Genomic DNA, 10539 nt, shown 5'->3' on the forward strand with positions numbered 1-10539 from the left:
TATCATTAAAATATGTTTTCTTCTTCAAAATTCTTATCTAAAGCCAATTGAAATTTTTCAAGAAATTAATCAAGATTTTTTGTTCTTATGTTCATTACATTTCAGTTGAAAAGAATAACATACAGAGTTTAATGTATAACATAATATGTATTAAATTTGTTACATTATAATAATAAAATATTGCAATAAACAATCAACAATAAACAATGAACAATAAACAATAAACAACAAAAAATAAACATTAAACAATACATAATAAATTTTAATAAGCACAAAAAAATAAATGCAAAAAAAACAATAAGTAAACGAAAGCGCAGGCGAAATCATTTTTTCATTCTCTCAGACTTCTTTTAAAATTCACTCTTAATTTGAGTAAGTGAGATTTCACTGATTTTCAATTATAATCATAACTGATTTTAATCCGTGACCTATTTTCAACTATTTTGATCAGTCTAATTGTATTGTTTATGAGTGAAAACTTTCACTGATTAGATTCAGTAACGCATTTCTCTCCTTTTTTCCAGATCCAGAATATAATCTTAAAATATCTCCCTAGAAAAGCAATTATACAAATCACGCACATAATAAATGTTCGCGTCAAGCGGAGATATTTTCCCGAGGAGTGGAAAAAAGCGAAAATCTTACACACACAAATCAGGCAAAGATAAAAAAAACTACCTCAGAGCTATAGGCCAATTAGTCTGCTGCCTACACTTAGTAAAATATTTGAAGCAATATTATTGAATAGGTTACAAATGCATGAGAATGAGAAAAAACAAATAATACTGGAACAATTCGGATTCCGTGAAAGTCACTCCACAGTCCAGCAGCTAGCTCGCCTTACAGACTTTATACGCACTAATTTTAATATAAGACATACATGCGCACTCTTCTTCGGCATTGAAAAGGCTTTTGACACAGTGTGGCAGAAAGGCCTAATATGTCGTCTAAACGATTATCAAATACCGCAATATTTAGTCAAAATAATAGATAATTATCTTAGATTAAGAACCTTTCAGGTGCAAATAAGTGATGAAACCTCGCAGAAAAGAACTGTAGCAGCAGGGGTCCCCCAAGGGCCTGTCTTGGGACCTGTATTATTTTTATACTTCTTAAATGACATTCCAAAAATAGATAGAGTTCAAATTGCGCTATTTGCCGATGATACTGCCCTTTATACATTATCTTGACCTAAGAGAATAGCAAAAAGTAGACTGCAGAATTACATTACAGTATTAGAGGAGTACTTCCACCGATGGAAGATTAAAGTAAATACCTGCAAGACTGATTTTGTGATATTCTCGCATAATAATGGTGATAGAATAATTTCGGAAATTAGAATATTTGATGATACTATAGTGCCTAAGAAAGAAGCGAAATAACTAGGGGTTATACTAGATTCTAAGTTATCTTATACCAAACACATTAAAACTATGAGAGCGAGAGCTTTCATGACTGTAAATATCTTATTCTCGATGTTGCATCCAAAAAGTAATATGAGTGTCCAAAACAAACTGACAACCTATAAAATGATTACTAGCCCAATAATGTTGTATGCTGCTCCCATATGGGGTAACATTTATAAGTCAAATATTTTGAAGCTCCATAGAATCCAGAATAAATGTCTCCGAATGACCCTCAATGCGAAACCTGGGACCAAAATTAGAGTCTTACATAATAAATGCAATATTCTACTAATTGAGGAACAAATTTTGAAGCTAACCAAAGACTTCTTTGATAACCAATTGTTTAAACTTACAATCCTGCAAAATGCTGGTAAGCTACGCTACCAAGATGCACCGTTCATATAAAATATAAATTATTGCAACACTCGATGCAGTAATAATAATTCAAAACCCGCTCAACAATAACAGGAATTAGATTGTAAGATTGTACATAGTTTAAATAATGTAAGTATTCGCTAATATTTAAAACAAAAATTAAACAGGTTTTTACGCAATTTTCTCCTGAGCATAGAAATTATAATTGATGTAATAACCAAAGATAATACGTAACGCAATAACACTTTTAATTATAAATAAATGAGGAATATATATCGTTATCATAAGATAGGAGTCCTAAAAATCTATTATGTGTAATAAACTTTTGTACCTTGTATAAGACTTATGAACAATAAAGAAAATTTTGAACTGAACTGAACAGTGGTCGGCATGCTCTTGACCAGGGAAGCCTACTCTGCCCTGATTGCCGTATGACCCACTTTCAGGGCAGTACCTGCGAGCTTGGCCAGACCATCCCTTTTCTCAGGCGTCCTTTATTGAAAATGGGGAAAAATGTCAGATTAAAAAATTCGCAAATTTGTAATCAGTGATTTAAAAGTAATATATTTGTGATGTATGTATTTTTCCGACTCCAAAAATAGGTAATTTATCGATGAAGTTTGAAAATTTAAGAAGTATCTAGTATTAGACGGAGAAAAAGATATTGCACAATGATATCGCAAAACCTCTGTATTGAAATAAAGCGCAATATGATAACGTACAAGCAGGTTCCGGAGCTTTGTACGATATTGTAATGCACTTACATCGCTTGGCCACTACTAGAACCCTCGTATATATAATATAACAAAATAATAATATAATGTAAGATCTTGCCATGTGCGATATCGTGATTTTACGCTATTATAATGCGATAATTACGATATATAGCGCAGGAATTACGTTATATATTGCAGTTGATTCGATATCGTTTTCTCCGTGTAAATTTACTATTAAGCTGAAGTTTCTTGGTATTAAACTCCTTTAAATTTCCACCTTTTCTAGACAAGTAATATATCATTGGGATCGGAAAAATTCGTAGATGCTAATAATGCTATTTTTAAATCGTTAGTTGAAAAATTAAAAGTTCTTAAATTTCCATACTTTGATTCACACTGAGATCCATGAATAGACCGAAAAGTAGTAGAAAAAATTAGGTCGGGATGGGCCTAACCATACCTGAAAACTGATCCAAATTTTTACCGACCACTGGTCTCTGAGGAAGCACAGTTTTCACGAAATGAACACTGTATGACTGATTTTGTCCATAAAATAATAAATTTAGTTATTATTTATGCCAAATGTAATAAAAAACCATTCAAAGATATAAATAATAGTAAAATTTGGTGATTAGAGAAAAGAAAAATGAGGGTAGCAGCTTTTCAAAATGATAATCCTAGAATGCGTTTGAGGAATTGTGAGATGTGTATGAAAATGCTCACTTGGTTAAACAGAAAAAATTAAATTCATGTGTGAAGTTGAGGAAAAAAATAAAAATTAGGTGTTGCTACAGCTCTTGCTTCAGTGGCGAAAAGAATCAGGAGTCTATATCTACTATGGCAGGTTTGTATGGAAAGCAGCAATATCATAGTCTGGACTGGAAGGTTTTGAAATAGCTGCCACCCCCACTTCGAAAGGCTTGACGACTGGCGTGCGAACGAGTCATTTCATCCGACGCCAACGCATCCATTGCCGAATTCTTTTGGAAAACGTGATCTGTCACTTACATAAGCACAACATCATACTAAAAAGAGTAGGTCAGCAAACAGCCCTTTTTATTGACTTTAGCTGATAATTAAAAGACACTTTAAAAAATTAACATTTTTAAATATTGAATACTTTAATTTTAATTCAAAATAGACGACCGCTACTTTATCAGTATGCGGACACCTATTATTAAGCATTTAAAACTTGTACACTTGAATATGTTGAAAAGTATTTCAATTCCGGATTTCGGATCCGTCATTAAATATAAAAATTTTTTAATAAAATGTACAATGCTAAGCCTAATCGACTTCTCTTTCGCCAATTTTTACTTTTAAAAAATGCATACAAATATTACATATTATTATTCTTATTATTATTACATGCCGATATTTTTTTCTTTACTAAGAAACTTGTACACAAAACATTTTAACGAAAATAAAATATTTTTGCATGTAGTATACAAAGTAGATAAACAATAAGAAAACCATCTGATAATTTCTGCTTTGAACTAGATTTTGGTGTTAGCTTATATTCTATTTCCACCATTCTAACGTGTCCCATTTTTTCACCCCTTACTAAAGCGCATACAAGACGATTTGATATTTCATTTCATTTACGGGCGTCTCAAATTATCTGCTTTTGAGAAAAATGGAAAATAGTATATTCCATGCTCTATTATTTATTATACATCCTAGCCCAGTACTTTTCTTTGATCGGTTTTTAACTCTTAGGAACTAAAATCCTGGAGATACATAAATAATTCAAAAGTTTCAAATCCTAAATTGAAAATAATGTACTTATTCACCAAATTTAAAAGAAATTAGGTTAAAAATTAAAAATCAGTTAAAGCAATAAAGTTGGATTTAGAAGAAAGTTACAATATGATTAAATTAAAAGATAACACATAATTATTTTGTAGACTAGTGTAATGAATTTTAGTATTTTGTTGTTTGTGGCATTTAATTTATAAACTATTCAAATTAAACCGAAATATGTATATAATTATATGATTATTATTTTTGTGTATGAAATAAGAATGAAAGTACTTAGAATAAAACTACATTATAAATTTCTGAGCAAAAATAAAAAATACAAAATCAGTGGTAATTGAATAAATAAAACTTTACCAGGAAAAGTCGTTATATGGTTAAGAAGTTGTGAAAGTTAAGGAGAATAGTGTAACTGTTATACAACGATCGAAAAACATTAAATATGCATGTACAATAATAATAATTCTACGGATGTTGACTTAGTTATTATAATATTTACGAGCATTTCAGTTAATTGTTTACTGTAGAACTTTAAGCGAATAAACATCAGTCTAGGTTTTAAAAAACCTTCAAATTAGCAATTTTTTAATAATTAAAAATACTTTAAAGGTTTGGCAGTTTCAAAATCTTTAATAATAGCTTCCTCATGGTACTAGCGGTACTTTTTGTGTAAAGTTTTGAAATCTTGGGGTTGACTTTTCTGTACGTTAATTATTAACCATCATTTAACATTTACTTCAATGAAGTTTCCATCTAGAATTTGGGGGAGGAACGAGATGAGACGAGACGGTTAATACAAAACAGAGAATGATATTCTCAATGATGAGATTGCTTCTCGCAAGACTAAGATTGAGCGAGATAACTGAGAATCTCGTATTGTTATGGGTCACTACCAATATAGTAGAATTTTTAACAAAATGAACAAATTTTCAACCAAGTAGTTAAATTTTTAACCAAAGCAGGTAAATTCTCAACGAAAAATATTATAGTTGATATCATTTTAAGAAAACCTAATTTTCATTTTAAATCTATCATAGTTGAAATTAACAGAAAAAGATGAATTTAAAAAAATAGGCGAATGCTTAAGCAAAAGAGATTAATTGTGGGCTTCCGTATGAAAATGCTCTTATGGCCGGTTCGAAGAAAAAGTTTAACATGTATCCTTATGGCACTCACTAAGTTTAGACGCTTTTTTCTAACAACAAGGTAATCTTTAATATAGTAACGAAGTTACCTTAAAAGTTACAAGTAACGTAACTTTTCAGTAACTTAGTTACCTGTAACAAGTTAGTACCCAACTCTGACATAAATTCCTCTTCAATTAAAGTGTATATTAATCAAATAAGTCTATTCCAGGGAACTTACACAAGGGAATTATCCTAGGAAAGTTAAATGATTTATGTAAAAAAACAGGCAGCGATCGATTTTGCTATTGAAATTAAAAGTAGCTATTTGACGAGATTAAATAAATAAAACAGCAAGAATATAATTCGATGTGGACTATTAACTGTTCCACACTGCAAATGTATATGTGCATATGTATATTTGCATTATCCAACAGTTAAGAGCCCACATATAATATAATTTATTTTAATATACTATAATTTCTTTTCTCTGGTTAAACATCTTTTTTGTAATTTTAATCGTCAAATCGATCGTTGTGACATTCTTTTTTTCAACATGAACTAGCTGTTCTTTACATCTAACTATCTACCCCTACAAACTTTTCATCAGTAAATACAAAATACAAAAAACAAACAAAAAAAATCATAAAAGTTTTATATATTTTTTTCTATTTTAATACAGAGCAAATTTTTTTAATTTCAATGCAGAGCAGAAAAAATGCCTAAAAAATAATTTGTAGAATCTTTTGAAGTGAACAAATTTTCCTGGCTAAATTTGCCTTATCTGGTATAGTTGGACTGGAAAATGGAATTCCTGATTATTTTTATGAAAAAATTTATAATTAAAGCAAAAACTATGCGTCTTATTAAATAATGATGTCAAGAAAAATGGTAGAAATTTTTAGACGAGATATTTAGATCTATAAGATTTTTTTGTGTCCTACATAGTTTCACCAAGAAAATGGTATTTTTTATTTCTAGTAACAAGCTGATTCCTTTCATATACAAAACGTTTATTAATGGATCATGTAACTGAAAAAAATTGCTTCTGACACTATTTGTACAATTGACATAAGAAATATTAGCTTATCATCATACTTTTACAATTTTCGGCTGTATTTTGCAAGAAATTAATGTCAGAGTTAGAAAAACAAGTTCTGAACATTTTTATTATATTATCTTCTAATAGGAAACAAATTTCTAAAATATATAAAACAAGTAATCATGAGGGCTTAAAAAAGATCCTTTAAAATATATTTAAGCCGGATTTACTTCGACGATTAAAAAAAAACGTATGGCCCGGGAATTTTTGAAGTAAGAACTTCGAAAAACCGCGTTTTGAAAAAATCGCATTTTAACTTGACAGGTGCGGTATAAGTGCACGATATAGTATATAAGGTCTAGTATTACTCAAACCTAAAAATAATAATTTTGACCTTGATTTATAAAAACGTGACTATCTCCTAAACTATTAAATTATTTTTATTATAATTTACATACAACTTCAACTTCTCGCAAAATGCAAAAAGCGTACAATTGTTATTCTGGAGAGTTTGTGCGATTCTACACAAATTCCCTATTAAAATAAGACAGAGATTTATTTTGGGATTAGCTCATAAACATTTAAGAATGTTTATAATTTTAGGCTTTGTTTCAACCTTTCAGCTTATTATTAGATTTTTTTCTTAGATACTACCTTATTAAAAATTCAAAATTTTCAAATATTAAAAAATGTGTGTTTAAATACTAACAGTACTGAAATCTTAGGATGTGCAGCCATCCCGTAATAGCATTTAAAAAACGTTTCCTATATTTCTAATTTTACATTTACATAATCTTTTTATTGACAAAATAATATTTTTTCCATCAAATTCAAAAGGCATAAAAAATCCTAATTTTGAAACGAAATAAGGAAAAAGGTATAAAACACTCAAAAGAGCCTCAGTTCTTTCAATTTCCAATTTATTTCATTTTTATTGTTGCATTAGCAGTAAAGGTCCCTGTAAGGATTTAAACTTAGGTAAAATAAGTTCGAAAGTGATTCATCCGTCGATAATACATTTCAGGAAAATCCTCTAATAACATTTAACAATCTTCTAAAATTCTTGATCGTTATTTTTATAACTAAATTAATCTGCACGTGTCAATAACATTTTCTAATATATTATAGATAAGTTTATTTAATAGACAATATATTATTAAAAAATCTATAGTCTGATTTTAGTTTTTTGTTCATTGTGCGATAATTTGAAAACTGCAGCAACAGTAAAAATGATTAATAATAAATTATTAAAGGTACCAATCTAAAAAAATAGGCAAGCACTATGATCTATTTTTATTTGGCCAACAAATTTGAGAAGCTGTAAGAAAAATGGTTTTAGAAGAGCTCTTCGTAAAAATAACATCAGAAGAAGAACGACTATAACAGCGTAACGTATCGAAATAGAATTCTTTTTGAGGGGGAAATTCTTAAATATAAAATTCGAACTTTCTTCATCTGTTTGTATAAGAAGGAAATTAAAATTTAATTTTTAAAATATTTTTGCAATGTAAATTGCTTTAAGATATGTGAAGGAAAAATCGAACATGGTTTTCGATTGGTTAACGTTTTCACGCCGAGCTACAGCATTATAGTAGACGTTTCTGTAACACACAGAATGGTAGGGATGGAAATATGCTCGCTGAGGTTATAAAAGTTATCTTCGTTACGAACTCGGTTAGTGTAGGACACTCGAAGTTAGGTGCCACCCCGAACAAAATGGTTAGTGATTCTCGTGATTTGTGGAGTAGTCCCCGTCGAGATATAACGATCGGGCTTTAATAAACTTGTTCAAAAATTATACAATTTTCAACAATTTGAAACGTTGAAATTAAAACACAAAAATTTTAATTATTAATCAATATATTAAAGCGATCCATTTAATTATTAAATCTTGTGTTATGTTTTAGGATGAAGAACAAGTGCAAAGTGAGTAAAGAAACAGTGGAATAATCATCAGTGCAAAGGAATATTTTTCTACATTTTTTAATGTGCATGCAAAACTAAGTGTGTTTATTAACTCTGTAAAATATTTATCTTCTCGTTTTTTTGTTTTAATTCGTGATTTGAAACAGTAATTGATTTAGGAAGGCAGCAGCTAATTTTCTAAATAGCACCTGTAAAAGAGTTTTCATTACTCATTTTGCTTTTAGAAATACTTGAAGAATGTTCTCTTTAGAGTGCATTTGGAATTTTTACGATGAAAATAAATTTCTTTGTGAAATGGGACATTTTAACGATGTATGTTTCGCAGAGGCTGATGGACTCAATTCGGAGTCATTTACCAGATCCGATCGTGTCAACAAACATAACCGCATTCATATTACGTTGCGCTTCAACTGTATGGATTTGATATTTAGGTCGCATTCACGTTTTACATTTCCAGTCTATATGGCACAAATCGAAAAATACCTTGATGGAAATGCTTCAGATCACACTTTGCTATAAACATGCAATTATAGAATAACTGATTCTCGCTTTACATATATACATTTAGATTTATACATTACAAAGTGCTGAACAATTACATATTTCAAATTATTATTGAAAAATATGATTTAAATATGATAGTTCTATTTCAATTATATATTTTCACGGAGAATTATTTATAATTAATGTATTTGTCGATTGGTCTGGATCGACTGAAGCGAGGTTGCACTCAATGCTGTCGATCAACTTTGATTCCAAAGCTCAAAGCTTACAAAATAACAAAAAAAAATTATTAAAATAAAAATGTAACGTTAAACAACTTATAAAACAAAGCAAAAAGATTTAACAAGCTTTAATTTTCATCGTGTGAAACTCTATTCCTTCAATTTTAATAGCCTTTAATTTCTATCATCTCTCTAATTTCCTAATTTCAAAGTCCAATAAACTTTAATGAATTTAAATTCTAAACCTTAAGCTAAAGCTCTAGAGAAATTACAATTATATTTTATTTACAGTGCTCAGGAGAGCTTTCTCCATGTTTGACTCTCAAAAGCAGGGCAAGATCGAAAAGGAAAAGGTTAGAACAATTCTGAATACTCTTGGGCATACTTTTGATGATCATGAGCTGGAAACTCTCCTCAAAGAAGAAGAGGACGAAGATGGTACAAACTAATTTATATATATTTTTCAAGCTTTACAAATTTCAGCAGATTGCGGGTTTTAATTCAATTTTATAATTGTCTCTTTATAATCTAAAAGATCCTGTTTTTAGTAAAATACAAATGTGGAATTTGATTGATTGATTTACAACTGCTATTTTACATTTTACGGGTCTCAAATGGGAGATGTAAAAAAGGGAAAAAAGTATCGAGACCTTAAAGTTATGTAATATCCGATATATCAACCTACATGCGATACAGGTCCTTTTAAGCATGTACTGTAAAAGAAGAATAACCAAGTCTACAATTCCCGGTTTTCAAAAGATATCTTTCATCGAATCGTAACCGGGAGTTTCTATCGAGGAATAAATTGGGTCAACCGGATTTATCTGCTACACATAAAGCTCCATTTTCTTCTTTAGGCCACACAAAGTAGGATTTCATTTTGCGAAATGAGAAATTTTCGTCAACAAAAATGTTTCGAGGTAATAAACATGGTCTTATTTAAGAAATAAGATCATTAATATAGATTTCTTTTTCTAGCTTGTCAACATTTTAAATTAATTTTCAGAATATTTCATTATTATCAGCAGCTCAAACTCAAAAATTTTAAAAAAAGATCAAAATACGTTGCAGGAAAACTGTACTTAAAAAGTTACTTTATTTTTTCTCAGACATACTTGTAAGACTTATGTCCAAAAAGAACTGCTGGAAAGGACTGAAGTACCAAAACACTTTAACAATAGTTACTATTTGAGCATAACTTTTTCAAACAAAAGTAGCATTAGAGTCCCGACTAATTTAAAACTTTTGTGGGACAAAAGTCCTATTAGTAATTGTATTGTACAAAAAATTTAATCACAATAACATTTATTTTTTAAACGGTGCAATGCAAAAATATTTAACTGAATAAATTGCTGTTGGACCAGATATACAATGTTTATTGTTAAATTTCGGCGATAGAATCAGTATTTTGAGAACAAATTAAAAAGCATTTGTTTATTTTGTTATTTTGAAATAGTTTACATCTAA

At 29.5% G+C, this 10539-nt stretch overlaps 2 protein-coding genes across 3 annotated transcripts in view; one reads left to right on the top strand and one right to left on the bottom strand.

The window, feature by feature from the left end:
• Window positions 1-10539, bottom strand: part of LOC117174134 (neo-calmodulin-like) — a 338301-nt gene that overhangs the window by 96951 nt on the left and 230811 nt on the right. The gene's annotated exons all lie outside the window — the stretch shown is intronic.
• Window positions 8025-10539, top strand: part of LOC117174136 (troponin C-like) — a 6099-nt gene continuing 3584 nt past the window's right edge. The window contains exons 1-3 of the mRNA XM_033362945.1: window positions 8025-8140; window positions 8329-8347; window positions 9364-9510. Coding sequence (XP_033218836.1) covers window positions 8054-8140; window positions 8329-8347; window positions 9364-9510 — 253 coding nt within the window. The 5' untranslated portion in view covers window positions 8025-8053. The remainder of the gene's footprint in view (window positions 8141-8328; window positions 8348-9363; window positions 9511-10539) is intronic.

The sequence above is a fragment of the Belonocnema kinseyi genome, chromosome 6 (assembly GCF_010883055.1).
Source record: "Belonocnema kinseyi isolate 2016_QV_RU_SX_M_011 chromosome 6, B_treatae_v1, whole genome shotgun sequence".
NCBI classification, from domain to species: Eukaryota; Metazoa; Arthropoda; class Insecta; order Hymenoptera; family Cynipidae; genus Belonocnema; species Belonocnema kinseyi.